The sequence below is a fragment of the Opisthorchis viverrini genome, assembly GCF_000715545.1.
Source record: "Opisthorchis viverrini unplaced genomic scaffold opera_v5_351, whole genome shotgun sequence".
In the NCBI taxonomy this organism is placed as follows: Eukaryota; Metazoa; Platyhelminthes; class Trematoda; order Opisthorchiida; family Opisthorchiidae; genus Opisthorchis; species Opisthorchis viverrini.
Genome location: NW_008752003.1, coordinates 236984 through 257474, shown reverse-complemented (window position 1 = coordinate 257474; position 20491 = coordinate 236984). Strand labels below are relative to the sequence as shown.

General features: G+C 41.6%; 1 protein-coding gene across 1 annotated transcript in view; it reads left to right on the top strand.

Moving 5' to 3' along the window:
- Positions 1–475: 475 nt before the first annotated feature.
- T265_15086 (hypothetical protein) overlaps positions 476–20491 on the top strand; it is a gene marked incomplete at both ends in the record, with an annotated part of 226933 nt that continues 206917 nt past the window's right edge. The window contains 3 exons of the mRNA XM_009176521.1: positions 476–512; positions 12022–12221; positions 14955–15072. Of these exons, the coding sequence (XP_009174785.1) occupies positions 476–512; positions 12022–12221; positions 14955–15072 (355 nt within the window). The remainder of the gene's footprint in view (positions 513–12021; positions 12222–14954; positions 15073–20491) is intronic.

Genomic DNA, 20491 nt, shown 5'->3' with positions numbered 1-20491 from the left:
ATTTTTTGGAAAGGTTGAGGCAGTTTGTGGACAAGCATATCAACAATATCTCTGCTGCCTCCGAAAAGCTGAACAATACATATTTGCAGGATACAGTTCTGGTGATGGAACTACCGCCAGGAGTCCGATCTAACGAGACGTCTTACCAATTCCAATCATCTTGATCAAGGCATAAATAAACAAAGTGAGGCCTAATCATGCGATTGTACTCACGATTTCAGAACGCAGCAGTAAATATGGCTAAAAATACGTTGACAGGTGGAGCCCATTGTACAACGTTGACGGCATAGCCAATGTAAAGAGAATCAGGAAATTTGGAGAACAAAGCTCTTTCGCGCCAGTTTGCCCATTCAAATTTACTAGCCGGTGGATTATATGGTGTTTTTATATGCGTCGGAGGTAGTCTGGATTGTCAGGCGGAAATGTGCTGATGTTCAGAACAGGATACCATTTTTTGCCTGATACGACGTAAATAATGTGGAATCAGAGAGTGACGCATCAGGCCTTGATAGGTGTGGCTGCCATCTTAATTTATCTCACATTTGCAATTTTCATTTTGGTCTTTAGTTGAAACATATTCACATGCAATAATATGGTTAATCCAGGTAATCCAATTTGAACGCGGTGTCATGTACGACACAGCGATCGCCGTTAAGCGAACTGGAAGGGAACGGAAGGAGAAAAAACAATATAACCACTCCTTTTAATTAGCGCTCTCAACCACTCGAAGATGCCGGAGTGCATACCATTTGTTGACATTGCATTTTATAGTTTGCCCTCCTGGTGCGGTCGATCACAAGCGTGTTATAAATATATGTTCGGGTATAAAACTAATTTGTGCACCATGAATGGGAACTATTTGCCGGCTCATCATAGAACTATGGTTTTCACTTCCATGTTCATGTGCTGTAAAGTAAAACAGGGGAAGCCCTTACTTTGTAATAAAGCGTAACCAAAGCATATGCCTCACTATCACATCATCAAATGAGATCTTATTTTATTCGGAGTAGTCACCATGATGTCAGTGAATGAACAAGCTCAACTATGACTGACTATGCTCACTTTCACGTGCTTGGCATATTTACCTTATAAGGATCCCCTTTTCATAAAGACGTTGTATCCCATCGCCCAACACAACTGCAATATTTTCACAAAGCCATTTTTTCCAACAAGCCCTGCTGCACAACGTTCCATGCTTAATTACGGACATTCGTGTACCGTAGTTTGGCCGTCAACACATAAACAGTTTAAACGGGTGGGACTCTTCTGAATGGCGTGAAGCTATCCCCCGTTTCTTACGGTACTTGAATGAACAATATGAAGCAAGTTAGGATATTTTGTAAAGTTACACCTAGTCGAGGAATTGAGAAATTTGAAATATAGAGTGTGGTGAGACAGCTTGATACATTTACCATCTGCGGGACTGAACTTGGCCTACTTTTGGAGAAGATATATATATTTACTTCAGAAACACCGTATCAGTTCGTACCGAGCAAGCCAAAAATGCATGTCATTTGAGGAATATGCAACGTTGTGTTGGAGGTTAGAATCCAAAAGTTGACTGACTTTTGACTTTAGGGATATTTGGGTTAATGTATAGGGGAACAATTTATGAGTAAAATTAGCATTAAACCGTTAATTTCATCCAGTATTTATCACTTTTATGCGTATTAATAAGGTTGTACTCGAATGGACAATTCTGTGTTTTTTTAATGACCTTATTGTTTCTTGTGGTGTTTAAAGTCTTTCTCGTTTGACTTCCCTGCAGAAAGTTGGCACCACACAACAGCCCGGCTACAAAATCTGGCGGCCCTGTTAATATCTTCAGGCTCGACTTTTCACACCATCTGGGGTTGCGGACGCGAATTCCCATAGAGGAAAAGAGCGGTGTTGGCAGAAAATGAATTGCAACAATATCTTATTAAAAAGCAACATTCATCCTACACTGGAACAAGGACTGTTGACGGTGTAATCATTCCACCAGACCCATTTTACAGCATATGTCCCCCATTTTACACCAGGACCACCAGGTATTACAGAAACAAAGGTCTCTGCCGTCCTTGTCTGGCGTTTCATGAGGTAGTTTTGGTGGGGCAAACCATGCTCATAAGAAGACTCACGCTATATTTGTTTCAGCTCTGTCCGGACAAATACACCATGTGCACGTGTACATGTAAGGTACTTAACAGCCAATTCACATTTCATTGTTGAGGCCTTCATGAGTACAAGAATCACCAGGGAATTCTCACAGTGCACTTCAGGGTTTTGTTGGCCATTCGTTTGAACAACTAATTTGTTTTGCTGATTTACCTTAGGCCTGGAAGCTGGCAAGTTACTTTAACACTTTTTTTACACGGACAGAGCACCAGTCTCCTTTGGAAGCTGGATAACCGTTTCTAGCAAAGTAACTCTACAAAGTTGTTGTTCACGTTAGTGAAAGCAAACAATCAAGACTTTTGACTGGGCTTCTAGCCGTGCCTGTAATCAGTCGGAAGCAAGGAAACTGCAAGGAGAGCCACACTGAGTTTCCATACAAACGCGAGTGATCTGATAAATCTTTTGAAGCGGAACACACACCTAAATCACACCTACCTTTTTGTTCGAAAGTAAGGGAGTGTTCGTGTAATTACTGTGAAAGGCATTTTGAGCATGACCTCAGCGTCAAACAACACAAGGCTGTAGTCCATTACGGTGAGGGTGAAGTGTATAAGGGTAAACTACATTTGTGTCCCGTTTGCGGCAAAAGTTTTGTGCGCCAAATTGCATTCATGTAACATATGCCCGTGCATTCAAGTGAGAAATCATTTCAACGTGATTTGTGTGGGACAGATTTTCCAAGACTAAGCAGCATTTGTCGTCACCAGAGAAGGATTCATCCGAGCGCAAAAAGCGTTGCAGCGTGCGGCTCGCTCCCTGCTGAATGACAGGCTATTGGTTTATTACGGGGTCATTAATTAAGCGCCTTCTGATGACAGTGCCCAACACAATGTCGCTGATGATGCTTTCGTCCACCGCATTCGCGTGGATTGTCATTTGTGCTCCACATTTTGGTCACAGAAAATGCCCTCAACAGGCGCAGAATATTTACGAACAAACGTTTTTCACTCTTTTTAGCTTATGATGTTTGAAATCATTCACTTGCCACCTGATCTTAATTTTTCCATTATGCATTCTCACGAGGATAGATCTTCAGTCACCATTGCTGCGTAATAGGTAGTTTGAGTGAATGAGTCACAGGTTATTTGTTCTTACATACCACAAAACATTCTTTCGAACTTCCGATGCAATCATAAAATGCAGGAAAATACGATGGTTTACGAGAAGAAAGATACTCCAATAAAAACTTCTCCGTAAAAGTCATTCCTTCCGTTTTTTCAGCCGGTAGAACGATCGGAGTTTGGTAATTCACCAACGGAAGGAATGCGAACTCAGGTTGGAAAAACGGGTTTCGGATTTGCTCAACATAGTTGCCGGCAACCCGTTGTATTCGCTACTGTAAAATGTAAGCCACATAGGTGCCTGCTTCATTTTCGCTCTTGATCCGTGCAGCTGCTTAGCCAAGCTCAGTAAATTTTTTGAATAGCTAAGTTTTACCTACAGGTCGGTGGCCAGGCTCGGTTGAAACGAAGCCGATAGGAAATTGGTGTATCACTTGGATACGCTGAAATGGTGCATCAAGCTCTCGGTGTGACGGCGCGTATAAATTCAGGGCCATAGCTGCATCGAAGGCTCAAAGTGGAAAATAATGCAATTCTGCTACCCTAAATAACACGTTTTTTCGGCTGTATGGGACAGAACCTAAATACTCAAATGCCATACAAAGCAAAGTTGAGGTGGGTATTTTAGGAGGAAAGAAGATTGGTCCGTCCGGAAAGATAAGAGCAAAGATAAGAGTCTAATCTCTTTGCAATACCCAGTCATATTTTTCATGGATGAGAGCGCGGTGCTGTGGAATCTATAATCCGAATTCACCGTATAGTTAGAATGGTAGAAAGGTTTTGTTCTAATAATAATGGAGACCAAGAATGGAAATCGGCTGGCCGGGTACATACAGTTGATTTTTTACGTTATCGGATTGTGCATAGGCAAATCCAGCGTACTCCGCTAACTCCGAGAGAATGGAATGATACGAAGCAAGAAGTTTCAAGAGAGTAAAGACGGAAGACATCTACGTTAAGGTGGATTTCGTCTTCAGAAGGTAGATGGAATATTACGGCTAGGAGGTTCGGCGACTGTGTTGCATTAATGCTCGCCGGATCAGCTGTGTAGTGTTTATGTAGCTGAACGTTGCTTCGCATACTCTGATATACAAGGATCACCAGGTTTTTGGACTGGATCCGAACTTCAATATTGCTTCATCAAGTTCCTCCCAGCAAACATGATATTTATTACTGAAATGTCCTTCGTTAAGTTACCCGTAATCACCACACAATCTGGATTTGTTCCGAAGCATGGGTTGACATATACCTGAAAGCGTCTCATATTTCACTCCCAGATTAGTGACTTCTGGTGGCCGTGCATCAAAATGTGTTTCAGTGTGATGTAAAAATAAGACACTGTTCGTCGATTTGTGGCATGAAAGATTGACTGTAATCACCAAATATTATGCACAGGGTTCATTTAAAATATTTCTGATAATAGCATATCGCTAAAATATAGTGGTTGATATACTCAGCCGCGAAACAGGCCAGGGGACCTCGTGACAGCGGCCCATACGTGCATATTCTGTCGCTGTTAGAGTTGAGAAGCTGCGAATATGTGTTTCATACCTACTACTCGCCTACACGTTTGCCAATCTCGGGTCCTTTCGTCACTTGCACTCGTAAGAAGACGCAAAGAGAGTGATGTAAATTGTTCAGTGAGCACACTAATGAAGTTATTTATTCCGCATTTGAAAAAATCACTAAAGTTGGTTGTGACTATACATATCATCCGAATTGCAAAAGCTGCTGATTTTGCCTATTTTCGTTGTAATAGATTGGATTTCGTCAAGACCAATGGTTTTATAATTTTTTGGAGGGAGAAAGGAATCGCTTATGTCCAAAGATATTTAGGATTTAAGTTTACTGCCGAGAGTGTCTTTCTGAGCGGAAAACACCGACTGACTGAATGAATGTTGCCAACCAGGTTATGCAAATAAATGGTTAAAGCTAACGATAATAGGATGTTTCAGTGGTAAGCTGGTGACTTCTTCGCCAACTGCAGGCTTCTGACTGCCCGTTCCACGTAGCAGCGGAAAAAAGTCGCGCACATTCACCTGGCTACGCGCATGAGGTTGTCTGGCGTGATGAGTGACTATTTGATATAAGGAGGCACCCCTTTTAAGTAGACCACCTACCCTAACCAGCTGTGCTGTGTACAGAAAATAAGGTGGCTCGGATGATAGCACCACCCATCATCCGATATTAAATTATATAGTCGAGGTTGTCAGTGGGTTTGTGTAGCAACCAGGTGCAAGCCCTTATCACCTGGACGATACGCTCTTTTTATCCAAGTCTTGTGATTGCACACACAACAGGTCACTGCGTGGAAGTGTTTTTATTTATTTGAATGTTACAAAACAGTATTTGTCTCGAATCCGTAAAACTGTGTAAGTTCTTTTTATGTGTATCTTCCTGTGCCAAATCTGCCAAATTGATGATATTGCTAACTGTGCATAGCCCAAGCCAAATTTATAAGCGGACATATCAATGACAGTATCAAGTGGCTATTTATCACAGGACCCTCTTTATAAAAGGAGGTTTTACTCGGCTGGCAATGTACACCACCTGGCAGTACGTACAAACAAGTGAGCGACTGTATATTGGGAGCAATATGATTCAAAGATTAACAATATAATATAGATAATNTAATAATGTATAATAATAATAATTAATAACATATAATAATAATATAATAATAACTGGAAGATGGCGCTCTTCATAAACATTAGAGAGGTTATTACTTTAAAAAATGGAAAGGAAAAGAAACCTAGTTCCACGAGCGAACTTTGCATGGATTTATATTATGATGCATTTCTTCACCTGCAATTACCAGGAACTGAGTAGGAAAATTGAAAGAACAATTTCAAGTGTGAAAGATTGATGCAGCGTTTCCCAAAGGCTACGCTAGGTGTTTTTAATAGTGGTTCGTGCTCACTTGCAGTGAACATACCGCAAACCTACTTGATTTAAATAATATAGGCCCAATGCATTTTCCCCATTAGCCGGCTTGTTTGCGAGTAACTAATATTAACTGGGGCTTAATTTTTCCGGCGATTAGCGTAAGTCGTTTTAGTATAGAAATGTGGTAACAATGACACAAAATGTAATATTCTTAGGCGTTCTGCTACGCCTTAAGTTTATAGAGCGCTAGTAATCTCCACAGTTGAGTATCCATTTGAAACCAGCGCTCCCAACGCCGACGGTTAACTATGCGTCACTTCTTTGTGTAAAGTTACATAATATAAGCATGCGAGTGCGAGCACCAACAATTACGGGTTTTGTTAGCACGGAGTGGTTAGCATGACACATACATTATCGGGACATCGGGTAAATAGACACCATGGTGGATGGCCGGTCGGCCTTGGAAGAAACTCAGGTAAAACCGAGGTCGTTAGCATCCAAATAATGGATGGAAATTCACAAAATTTTCCGCAATTAGAGATCCTGGAAGCAGGAAAGGACTCAGTATCGTTGTACTTTACTTCAATAAACGTTGAGAGGATTCCTGGAAACGGAGCCTAAAATGATGTGACAGTGACACGATCAGCTAAATCAAAAGGCGCTTCGTACTGGATCAGCGACCTGCGATTGTCGTGTTGTGAGGATATTCGGTAATCCTCAGTATTTTAATTTTGTGAAACCAACTTCCGATACAAGGCCGAGCAGGATGGTGCAAAAATTCCACTAATAGTTGGAATCACCAGCGATGCAGTTCTGACAAACCACAGGTCTTGATAAAACCATGACCTACCTGCATTTATTTTAACGCTACACTGCTTGGTACATGGTGACGAACGAGCGGTGCAATCGGCAGCCTGGGCGACGGATGTCCCCAAGGGATCAAGTCAGCTGAAATGCCAACGGATCACAGCGATCATATATCCTGTATCTAATCAGCAAGCCAGAATCAAACAGTCCAAGTCCCTACACCAGTTAGGTGCTGGCAATCACAACTTAAACTTACGCGCTGATTGTAATCCATGTTGTCCTCAGTCCCGTTTGGAGAGTGATTTTCCTACTCTGGATTTACAATCCAAAATCCGACCGGGACACCCATAAATAAATACTTCCTTAGTCCGCTGTACATATGGTTACCAAAGGGGCAAAATGTTTATGACTGAGAAATGCGATTTTTTTCACCTGAAGCCTCGAAAGATGACTCGGTAATTATTTTACTTTTATAGGCAAATTGACGCACCTTTAGGACGTTTAGTCAGATATCGGCAGAGGTGCTTTGAGTCGTACTACGAAAATTTATTCAGGTGTTGCAAACTGCGGAAATGATAAATATTGTTAGAAATTGCAAAGTTTTATTTTACATGGACGGCGGCAAATAATTCGTAGGATCACGAAAGTTTCGGTTCTACCACAATCTTGAAAGAAATATAAATCCATGAACCATCCTGACCCCTGACGAGCAGTCTTATATTGATAGTTACCGGAATTAGAAGATGCAAGAAAACCTAAATTCATAACTGAAAAGAATTTTTTACTTGAATGCATAATAAAGTTGTACTAAACGATGCTCGACATGCGCAACCAAAATTTCCAGATGGTGCACCGTGTTCCCTGTTTTTATTATAATACGACAGTGATCCAGATTCTAAATCTAACGAAGAGCAGCTAAACTAATCCGGGTATGCCCACTTGGCCATTAATGACGTTCCGTTGTCAACAATATGCCTATTCCTCATTATCCTCTGAGAAAATCAGATGCCTGTCTCCAATAGCCATCATCCCACAACATCCCGGTAACCTCATTGCAGCTTCCACCTTACGCTCCATGGTAAATCTTTTCGAGATACATATGCGGTGAACGTAAAAATATAAACCCATGCTGTTTGAAAAAAGAAGTGTAATAAGACTGTGGCTCTTTCCATGGTCAAAAGGTTGGAAAACACACTATAGTAAGGAACATGTTTCCTGCTTACCGCGTCATCTCGCGCTCAGTTGATTCCTGTTAAAGTGCCATGATGACAAGTTGACGATAGCGGATACACAGCGGGATACATTTCAGATGGCTGCTGTAACTCTGCTCGAAGGCCTTAAAACTTGTGTGTTCAAGGAACTATACCATGCAGATGACATGTTACTATCTCCTTCAGCTGTATGCCACTATGGGCCTGAAGATCCCTGAGACGGCATGAAACCAAAGTTTTGTAAGCAAACCACTGCCATCATGTGATAGTATCAGTTTCCCTTACCCGCCCATAGTTGTTGCTAAGAATGGATGTTGGAAAATGTTGCACGTTTTGGCATTGCAACACATGGATCTTAAGAAGTGTGAACACTGAAATCTGTGCCGGAAGTAGCTAACCGTAGTGCCCTTGAAGTTAAGCGCATAAAATCTGAAAATGGAGTTACGAACATATGAATATACGGCGCAAACGGACACACTGTTTCGAATTTCTACGCAATAGAAACAACATGTTTGTGTGTTACATATAAGTTAATCGTTTTTGTTCCTGGCTGCCGCTGAAACGCAAAGCGTGGGAATGTCATATGTATGGCAAACTCCTCCCCTGATTTTCACACAAAATCGCAAGAAAGTTCTGTCTTACACAGGTGCGAGTTGGCTATTGGAACGAAAATCCCTGCGATTGATTCCAACCAGAATAACTCGCTTTAAATGAACAAAATTTTTGGATGATAAAATGCTGACATGTGGTTCACTTGATTCGATTAAAGTATGCAAAACTTTTGAAAAATAAGAGGCTTAATTTTAGTCATGTGGGTTCGGCAGGAACCGGCATGACTGACGAATACTAGCAAGTTTAATGAAGTGAGAAGCAAAAGGCCATTTACATACCCTCGGATTGTCGGAAGTTACCTTGGGATGTAATAACTCCAGTTACTAATTGTAGAACAGAAGGCGTTCCAAGAAACGGATTCAAGAGAAAACAGCCAAATGAGGCTTGATAATTTTCATAGGTTGTGTGCTTTGACCTCATAAAATAGAGCACATTATTCGGTTAGTTAAGCTGGTGTGATCCAACCGATTTCACGGACGAAGATGCTGGTTGGTCGCGGTAACACATTCGAATGGTTAAATCGCAATGCATGATAAGAACGGTTACCACCGGGCAGTGTTTGCGAAGCTTTTCTGTCATCATTTATTTGAATGTGCATTCATTAGCCATGGGCGTTGTATATCAAACATTCAGGTTTATGTATTAAATCTATGGCAGTAGATAACCAGGCATTTTGTTTGCAATCAAATTTGGAGCACAATTTATATTTAACTTTCCTTGGGTTGAGTTGTATAACGTCAACAGTCTTTAACGGAAGATGACAATTTATTAAGGTCTTGAGGCAAATTTTGTATCACGCTTACTGACTAAGCGGCCTCAGATTGTAGAGAGCGAAAAGTCACATAATATCGCTCGCCCTTGCCGGAAGTTTCCGTTTTTGTAGGGACGAATAAGGTTTTCCAATAAAGCCGGATTGAACCGCAAATCTCAGAGTATCTTTTTCTCAGAGTATCTTTTCTCAGTATCTTTTCTCCGCATCTTTTCTCAGAGTATCTTTTCCATGGAGTGTTGGATGGTTCTTTTGCAATGGAATTTATTACTTGGGAAAATACCGAATACCCCAAATCTTTTTTTCACAAGTGGATTTTAAAGTCCGTTAGCCTCACAATGAAGAAGCCCGTTTGAGGTATTTAAGCCACCATTCAAAATATTTGTCGAAAAAGTCACTGCAGGATTCAGCGGAAATGCAACAAGCATTCATAATAATGATTAGTTATAACGATAGTAACAGTAAAAATAGTACTAATAATAACAATAATAATGCCACCAATTCACGTGCTGAGTTAGGAGGACAAATAAACCCCTGTTTTTCTATCGGCAGTTCAGTACTTAATGTGAATGTCGATTTCCATGAAGTAACCTCTCAACTATGACACCGGAATATGTGCCTAGTGCCATCTGATGCCATTTTTCTGCCTCAGCTGTATTCAATAGTTTCATTATAAAGTGGAGTTTGTTAGCAGATTTGTGATACTCACAAAACAAAATAAGTAACGCGACTAATGTGAGATTTTTGTGAATCATCACGCAGCGGATGGGTTTCTCAAATTCATCAAGAAGTTAACCTGGAGTGAGAATTCTGTGCGCAGCATTCCATGAACGTGAAAGTAATAAACAGAACTATATTATGTGTTCAAATCCATGTCGCCTTTTCTTTTCAGTAGTTTCCTCAAAGCACACAGGTTACCGCAAGCTAAGAGAAGAGGTACAACCAAAAAAGCCGAATTCAAGGCTGATAAGAAACATTCCCATAAGCGAGAAGGTTTGCTGGTCGGGTTACCCTCTCCTATATTCCACGGGTATCCTCTGCTGCATATTGTAGTCTGAAAAATGCTCTACCTTGCCAAGGCTTTGCCAGATGGCCTAGGCTAAGGAATCGTCACGGATATGACTAAGTTCGTTAATGGTGTGTTAATAAAGTGATAAGCCATCATTATTGCTCATCCACGAACGCTAGTATGGTCAAACCAAACTGGGTGGATTGCGGTCTGGTATCCAGCCAATTATATTTGGTATGTGTAGACGAATTTTGCGACAAAGTAGGAGCTTTATTGTTGAACACCTGATTGTGGAGGTGTGTATATCCTAGACACGTATATTGTGAAATCCTCTTTCCGTGCGTCTCGACAGTGCTCACCTAAATGAGAAGGGTCCCGTAGTAGGTGATTTATTTCCGGGGATGTCAGGGAACCAAACATGTCACATATGCACATGAATTAAAACTCCGCAAAAAACACAAACCTAAATTTCACGATCAAATGCACAATTTGTGATGTACTTATGTAGCGTGAGACTTTTGGACAAGTAGCTAAGAACTGTTACTACCCTTGATCTAAAAACTGTGTGCAGTACTCTAATAGGCGGAAACCATTCAAGTTATTAAAGACTGACCAGTCAAGACTAATACATCCATAAGTCCAGCTACGTTCGCAGGTATTGGCAGTTGGGAACATAACCTGAGATATGCGGCGTATTCCGGTGGCCTATAGTTAGATATACTCTTTTGTATTCCAAGCATGTGTTGGTATGTCACAGATGGCCCACATGCAACTATCCTTATAAATTTCAAGACCAGCGTAAATTGAATAAAAGGCATTACTTTGTGTTTGATGAAAATTTCAAGTGTTATCCAGGTGAGTAGGCGACGAACGGGGGCCAAAGCCGCGCTTAGTAACAACTACCAAATTACTGTAGTGACTACTTTTCCGTTTTGTAAGACATCCAAGATCAAATGTCCTATTTTGGGAAAATTGTAAAGTACGACGAGTTCGATGTGAGTGACCAGAAACGAAGGACGAATACGTACGGAAAATGAAACCCACTGGTTGAGCCTCTAATGTTCACATATTCGGCGGATATTTCACTCATCCTGAAGTTAATCGATGGTTTAACCGGTATCTTACTGAGATGTATTCTTAGTATCACTTTTGGCCGCTTGTCAGCGACATTGACCAATAGAGCAGCTAACTTACAAGTTCATTGGCTTTACTGGCTTGGCCAAGCGTACCACGCGATGAAGTGACTATCCAGATCGGCGTTCACGGTAACAAGAAGGCACTAAGTGACTGTGGTCCATATCACTTACATTACCAGGTGACTTGGCATCGAATTTACAAAATTCTGCGGACACCAGCGTCCTGTTTGATTCACCCCCGTGAACGCAGTTTCTGAAACAGTATTCCTATCAAAATATTCTCTTTTTGGCAAAACATTTGGCCGTATTATCGTGCTCGTGTGCTGCGAATCGTTGGAGAAACGAATGGTGTTCGGCATTTCCATTTTTGCAGCTATGAATGTCAACACAGGCCGGATCGAAAAGGAGTGGCTGACTTTCAAAGGAAAGTCTGATGCGCCAAAAAACTCCACTTTCACATTCTATGTAACTCCGTATCTTAAGAAACCGGTGATCACTGGACAGGTAGATGAAGTAGTCGGTCGGTTGGCAGGATATTCAGAACGAATTGTGAAAACGGGTGGGGCTACATTAGTGGGTTGTTGGGTGAAATACGGGAGTTTTATGTAGTCGCTTAGCCTTCAAAACAGGCTCAGATGGGCTGATTTTATGACAGTCACATTATCAAGCAACTGAGGCAATTTGGTGTTGAATATCTGGCTCCCCTTACGGGCACTCATTCTGGTCAGTTGAGCTCAAAATTTAAACTCCGTTTGGACTCGCTGTGGGCTTGACACATATTTGTCTACGTAGGTTTTACGCCCTTTGTAAAGGCAACGAATAATAAAGTACTCACTCACGCTGTTGCTGCCGTATTATCTAAGTTACCGAACGGGTCCTCCGATTACTCGAAGGTCAGTCAACGACGAACATTTTTATGATTGTTTAAGGAACTTGATCTGATACCGACTAAAGAAAGTGGGCAAATTTAAAGATCGAGCAATTATTTTTCTGCGTGTAGAAACACGATTAGCTTTCAAATATTGTTGATAATTTTGATGACATTCAGAAATAATGAATTTTCTCTGCAATCAATTACTAAGGTGTGGTTCTCAAGTGTATACAGTCTGTATTGTCATTCTCCAAAAAAAGCCGCATGGCATGTATGGTCACATGAAATATGTTGTTGATCAAACACAACCAATTATGAGGTCTTTCAATTGTGAAATATCAAGTATTCAGAGGCAAAATCAATGAAAATATCCTGGTAAGATGGTTGAAACGCTTTTCTGTCTAAAATGTATCATTCTTAGGTGAATCTAGTCAATACAGGAAGCACCCGAAATAGATGGCTTGTCTGTTAAGTGTGCCAATTAAATGTTTAATTGGGACATGCTATTGCTTGAAGTTCACATGCCAGGTAAATATGACGTTTCGTTTGTAATACATAACCATCAGTGTGCTACCGGTAATAGCTCTTAGCTTACTGCCATATATTTTGTTAGGATATGCTTATAAGTGTCACTCTGAAAGCATCCCATTCATTAAGGACGCGTTTTCTTCATGATTAAATGTTAATTGGGACATGCTATTGCTTGAAGTTCACATGCCAGGTAAATATGACGTTTCGTTTGTAATACATAACCATCAGTGTGCTACCGGTAATAGCTCTTAGCTTACTGCCATATATTTTGTTAGGATATGCTTATAAGTGTCACTCTGAAAGCATCCCATTCATTAAGGACGCGTTTTCTTCATGTACCAGCCAGCCGTTGAAGATTTCTGCATTATTAGAACTGTCTAAATACAATCAGTAGTGTATATTTTCGGTGGTCATTAGTGTACCGTACAAGTGCCAGGAGATATGATTTCATGTATGGAGTTTCAGATCAATGCATGATGACATGTGGAAAAACAGCGCAAAGGGGTACGGATGGTGATCAGGCAACTGAAAATTTGAGAGCGCTCGGGATGTAACACTGAAGTGGGTCGATTTTTCATATACTTCGGTTTCTGAGCACGCGCCGCTTGAGAAACCAGCAAGACGTCTTCTGATTTGTCAGGTCTGGAGTAAAACAAATGAGCCATCGTCGGGTAGAAGTTTGAAGCATTGTAAAGGAAAATGAGCTGAGATACTCTCACCCCATTATTGAAAAAAAATCGCACTGGTGCGTCTTCATCCATGTTTATGAATGACATCCCTCCTGGGTGGCCTTGCGTGGTTTTACGCACTTGCCACTTTCTCTTGCAGCAGACAATGTCCCCAAAGCACAAGCCAAACGAACACTGGGCGATAAATAATTGCACTTAAATTATCCTCCTTCTATGCAAATGAGTTCAGACATAGAAGAACTGGGGAAATTCAGTCGTAGCATCAAAATTTTACTTGGCTGAGTGAGTTGCCCGATTCCTAGCGTCATTTGGTTGGATGTACCTCACAACGCAAAGGTGTGTTCATTCATTTGAATTAGCGCGCATTTCCTCCATTCGCATCCGCTACATTTCCCCTAAAAAGACAGGTGATTCTGCTGCAGTTTTCCGACTCCTAATCTGCGGCCATTTCGCTTACAACAGGTTTTATTCAGTCACTGTGCACTCCACGACGGAGAGTCGAACGTTCAACTTCATATCGTCTCAAATATAGGCCATTCTTTTACCACTAATTAACGTAAAGTTTCTTCTTGGTTGAAGCTAGTAGAATATTCGACAACTCACCGCAGGTTGCTAACACTCAGCAGACAAACCATGGAAAAATATGCTTCATCCAGTGAGTGGATTCTTCCTTCCTGGGATGCTCATTACGAAATCCACACTGGTGCCCAATGGCGTTTATTTGTCGCATTTCGTGCAGCTTTCGTTCAACCGAAATACAAGGTCTACAAAAGTCAATGACCGCACCTGCCCAGAGCCGAAACCGGCCCTGGTCTCTCCAAGACCTTTTGGTGACCTTCTCCTACGCCCCAAATCCACCACAAGTAATCAAGGAACTTGAAGCTATTGAAGAATCTAACCCTTCAAATGACACTATGATGCACTGGATATTCATTGAGTAATGCCAGTCAATTGTGCCTAAACATATGTTTTGTTCCCAACGAATGGTTTACAGTGACCTGGCGCCGGATATTGCAGCCCATGGGTGCAAAGTCACAACATTCTTCACATTTGAGTGTTCACACGAGCACTACGCCATCATGAGCAGAAACGTCCTTCAAACTAAAAATGAATGCCAGCCTAGCAAGCCTGAATTCCACTGATCAATTATTAGCAATCTGTACGACTGACAATCCGTATTTAATGAAAAAAGATTACGGCCTTGTCAGTTTACAGATTGTTGGTGTTCATGAGGAAACCGGCTGTCGTGACGAAAAATGCCAGGTTGATGATGCAGCGCTGCAGATTGCAGGAAAATCAAATTGGGATCTGACTCAGTTGCTCAGGTTTCTACGTGTGTTGAGCAAACCGGCTGATTATAATACAATACGGGAGTCCATACGGGAAGGTCATCGGCCTCAACTTCGACACCTGAAGGTTTAGAGATTAAAAGAGAATCTTTGTGGATATTCTATCAAAACGCGTGCCGTACTAGCCGATCATGTTGAGCCTTGGGCATATTACGTCCACTAGCATAATTCTGAACATTTTTAATCGATTATTCGAAAAATTAATGTGCATGGTTTCAATCGTTTCTGGTTGGTGTATCTGGAGACCCGTTAGTGCAATTTTAAAGGAGAAACACCCGAATCCGTTCATGTCAAAGGAAAGTAATATTTCAAACCGATTTGTAGTTAGACGATATTCCATACTTGAGATGTTTGTTGACCCGATTTGGGCGAAAAAATTTGGATAAAACCGGCAAACAATAGCAAGTTGCGTTTGGAATTATCACATTTGGTGTGCTAAGTTGATTAATACGGCGCTCCACAACCATTTTCCAGGAAGCAATACACAAATGCATCCGGCTAACGGGTGCGAAAAACATGCCCCCCAGAAACGCAGAACATTGTTACACTACGTGATCGGAATGCAATACTTGCGCGGTTTATACCTTCTAGTTAGTTGAAAATTTGTGATCAAAATGGGTAAACCAAACAGTTAATCTGGCATTTTATCCCAAAAAATATCCGTAGGGATTAACAATGCTTAGAAGTAGATTGATCCTGTCATCACTGGAGGGGTTGATATGGTGACGTATTACGTGCTTTTCCACATGAAACCACCTTATGAACGCAACTTGAACCACATTTGTGGGTTTTGCAAGCAAACCAACAAGTGTGCGTACACTATTTGTGCACTAAATCTTCGGAAATGACGGATGAAGCTTACCTGCGACTACATCCCTCAATTTATTACTCCTACGGTATTGATGTCTGAGAAACTCCGAAAAAATCTGTAATTTTCTTTTTGAAAATTAAACCACACCTAACATCAAAGGTAGGCAAAATTCTACCTCACAGAAAAACTCGAAACCCCAGTAAGTCACTTGATTAACATTATTGTGCTTCAGACGGAATTATTATACTTAACTTTCGGGGATCCACACATTTTCTCCGGTAACGTTCTTTGCAGCTGTCACAGGAGAATGTAGCCAATGTGAAATGCTGGGTTTTATTGTGTCAAATGTTGTAGAAATGTGCGTTAAAATATTTCGAAGGGTATAGTAATATCTAAGATCACGCGATTGAACTTTGAACTTCAAACTAAGGTTTCAAATGATGGAAGTTCCAATCTTTGGCATTATTAGACACAGTCATGAACACATATGCAACCAGTTGCTTGCTGCCCACTACGTACTCGACTGGTTGTTCCAACCGAAGAAACCGGACAAGGATTATCACGTGACGCGAAATCTCCAGTTTGAGAAATATGACCAAAAAACATTGTAGATTTTACTCAACATGCGTGGAAGTATATCCATATTTTACCTTATTCTTTAGACGTGTAAACTTCTGTTTATTTGCAAATCAGTTTTCTGCAAATAAGTACCCTGCAATTAATAATTTGTGAACTTTATAGATTTGTTTGCAACTAATATCACAGAGCCATGGGCAATCTAAGGTAAAAAATTCAAATAGAGTCTCTACTCAGCTGCGCGTTAGACGAATTCGCGAGTAATTGCGAGCAATCGTTAAAGTGAAATTATAGTCATGCGAAATGATATCAAATGATGCCACAAATATGCAGTTTATCCGAACATTTTGCCAAGTTAAACAACGATGATAGCAGTTCTGTCCTGACTAGGACAGTGGTGCTTTTAGAGATAATACCAATGAGGAAAATGTGTTTGTGATTTATGGAGTCATCTACAAACACGGTGCCGTTTTGTCTTATAACATAACTGAGGAAACGGTCTCTATCAACAAATTATTAGCAGTGTAACGCCGGATGCTGCTAATGAGTCTTGCGGCCCCGTTCTGCGACAGCATGCAGCAGGCGTCGCATGTGGCCTTGTTGGGACCCGACGAATTCTCGCGTCAGAAATTGCGTCAAAGTACGGAAGCCTGCGCTTCTTGAGCAGATGCGGTTGAAAAAAGCAGCTGGCCGCTTGGTTGTGGAGGACTTGCTGAATTGCGTACGATAAGCTGTGCCACTGGCCATGTGACAGTAGCGGGAGAAGACCGATGATTAACCAGTGGGAGATGCGCGGGACAAAACGGACCAACTAGCCATACAGCTTGGAGCCACGAGGACGAATCCCCAAGAAAGTTTTGAACAAGCTGGTTTCACAACATTCGGTTGGCTGTTCAAAGAGAATCAATGACGTCTAACCGCGACACCTCTTTTTCCGAGTGGGTTGCGACTTGTGCAGTGACCAATGCTACGATATATGCCGTTATCGGGGTAAGGACAATCGGATAAGGGATATCGCTGAGGCATATAGGAAACCAGGCTGAGTGCAAACTGCGCTGTTAACCACGGCAGCAGTGGAGGAATATCGACTTAAAATTCCACCGCTTGCGCGTAGGAGAATGGTCGGTGCATCACGCGTTCCCAATCAGCCCTGACATGGACCATGGCCAAATTGCGGGCAGATACGAATGCACAGGTGGACGCGCTTAGCGTACTCAGGACTCAAATGGGCGGCCAGTAGGGACTGCAGTCATTACGCTCGATTTACGATGGGGCTTTTTTTACTCAGCCGTCGGCGAAGTCCTCAGTCGGCGCTTGTCTGATCTGTTTGCTTGAGTTTAAGTGAAAGAGTATGGCTCAGACAACGAAAAGGGGTCATCCATTGTGCCCATTTTCAAACGGACGGCTTGTGAAATTCTGTGGAAACCACAAGATGACGCGCACTGTCTCAGGTCGAAATGAGAATGTTGGCCAGGTGGTTTCTTCGCCGCCTCACCGTGGCTCCTAAAGCACTGAATCGAGTGCAACAACAGAATTCCTGCATGGTGTGTGTTGCATCAACCAACTCTTCATACACCCTCAGGTGCTAGAACGTCACACGAACGAACGGGCCACAACCGTGGCACTCTTGGATTTCTAAGGCGCATTAGTTTGGGTTGACCGGACTGTTATCCCAAATCGCGTTAATGGATAGCCCAGAATTTGGTGAAAATGTTAAGACTTGAGGTGTCATAGTAGTCAGATTGCTCCCCAAATGTATGAGTACACAAAATGATGACGTGTTTCCTCTCTCCATTACCATTTAATTTTGTGGTCAGTGAGAAAATGGAACGAACTGTTAAAGGTCTTCAAAACCAAGGCGTTCAACTAGCCTCAAATAGCTCAAATAGCCTTGTCGATCTGAAATATGCCGACACTTCCTTTCTCGACTTCGAGGTAGAGGAGAAGGGACAAATTTCTTCGGAAAAACTGATTTGCTTGCCTCCGATATATAGACGATGAAAAATCTGCATTTCTATCCATTATCCAATGATGTCTTATAGTATGTTTGGAAATGCTGAAGAACGAGCTCAGTAGGTCATCAGTTTCCCCATCCGAATTTGCCCCTAATGTTTTCCTAAATTGGTCATTGAGCCGAGCAATATTATTGTCGTTTGATTTGCAACTTGGTTCAAAATTTGTTTGTATACTGAAATATGGATTAGCAAAGTCATTCGGGTCCATGCTGAGGTATGTTTTGGGAAGATACTTGTGATCTTCATGGCTATTCCCTTTAGTATGGTTAGTTTCAGAATGACTGGATGCTTTCGGGCTTAACTGATGCAAGGCAAATAAACAGGCCCCTACGCTGACGGAAGTTTTATGCATAAAAATTACTTTCCCTAAAACATTTGTGCCGCCATCAGTCCGAACAAGAATTTTTTTAGTATCTTATTTTATTGTCCAACTTGCAACAAGAAACAAACCTAAATATGTTATTATACTGCATCCTGCTTCACGGTTACTGTTACGGTGACTGAGATAATATAGAACCCTCAACGTCGCACCATAGTGCAGTGAAAAATAATATTGCAATCCAGTCTCTTGTTTATCTTGTGCAAGGCTTTTTAGGGTTCAACCTTCCTCGCCTACTACGCTGTGTTTTGACTTTAATAAATCTATACCATACGGTCTCAGATGGCCGTCGATGTTCCATTCGTCGTGGTTTATCATGTACAACAAGATCGTTATCCGCTTAAAACCAACCAAGATGGAAATATTTCATTGAGTGAATCGACTCTTTACCAGCACATGTGCTGCAGTTTTGAGCTAAAAGCGCTCAACTACGAACGACATAAATGTAACCCATCTTTTGGTCCAGTTTGCGATTGCACCAAATTGCTGAATTTCGCAAAGTGCACTAAAAGAATTCGTTGATGTTTGTAAAAGAACTGTGGAGATCTAAAGTCTCTATGATTACTCGCTTCCATATGTTGCGAGCGTAGTTTCCGAGCTGAATATGTATTATATTATTCTTTCTTTTACAACTGCTTTTCCTTGCACTGAAAAGTGTTAAACTTATACGCTAAAATGCTTGTATGGACGGCATGCAAATTAGATTGGTTGTAGTAGTGAATGGAATAGGACCTTTTCTTAGGAGTTATTTATTGGAAAATGCCAACTAAACAGTTTTAGACTATTGGATGATAAGGCGAAAGCGTCATGTGCATGATTTTGCACCTAGCAGCAGCATCAGCGACTGTGCGCGAAGAGGTGCACTAGAACCAAAGATCGCACATACTCCATTAACTGCCAAGCCGTCGCCTTTAGTGCCACAAATGAAGGTTGATGATATACAACGAAAACAAGAAAAATGTGACATCCAGGAAGGGACAGCAAGACACAAATAGACAGTTAGAAAATTGCGTTATAATTGATAATGTCTCCACACGATGACGGTGACAGTGTCGCCAAACCCAAGGATGTCCTCCGTGACGGTGTTCACCGTAGTAACATAGTAGTCGGCAAAAACGTACATGCAATTGTGTGCCGTATTGTAAGGATTTCGAGTGTACTCAGGGTACAGGCAATCTTGCGCCGGACAAACCATTAAACCGTGGAACTTCCGGAGTCTAGATTCCACGGGCAAGCGGGGGCAAGTCCTGATTAAACGAACGTTGAAACGCAGCCAACAAGCTTACCAAATAATCAATGGCAAAAACAAGAGGTCGTTACATTTCTTTCATCCAACTGAGCAACCTAGCAGTCATCGTTTGAATTCGTTCGTCATGACTTCGGAAAGACTATTTCATAAATTCAGGATCGAATTCTTCAATTTCTGGAAGACGTAACACCAGGGTAAGAAGCGTTCATCCAGAAAAACGCTGTCTCCTAACCCATTATTCCTGGTCGAAGTTGGTGGTCGCAAGCGATTGATGTCGGCAACCCAGTACGGTTATGACACTAGGGTAAGAAGCGTTCATCCAGAAGACCGCTGTCTCCTAACCCTTTATTGCTGGTCGAAGTTGGTGGTCGCA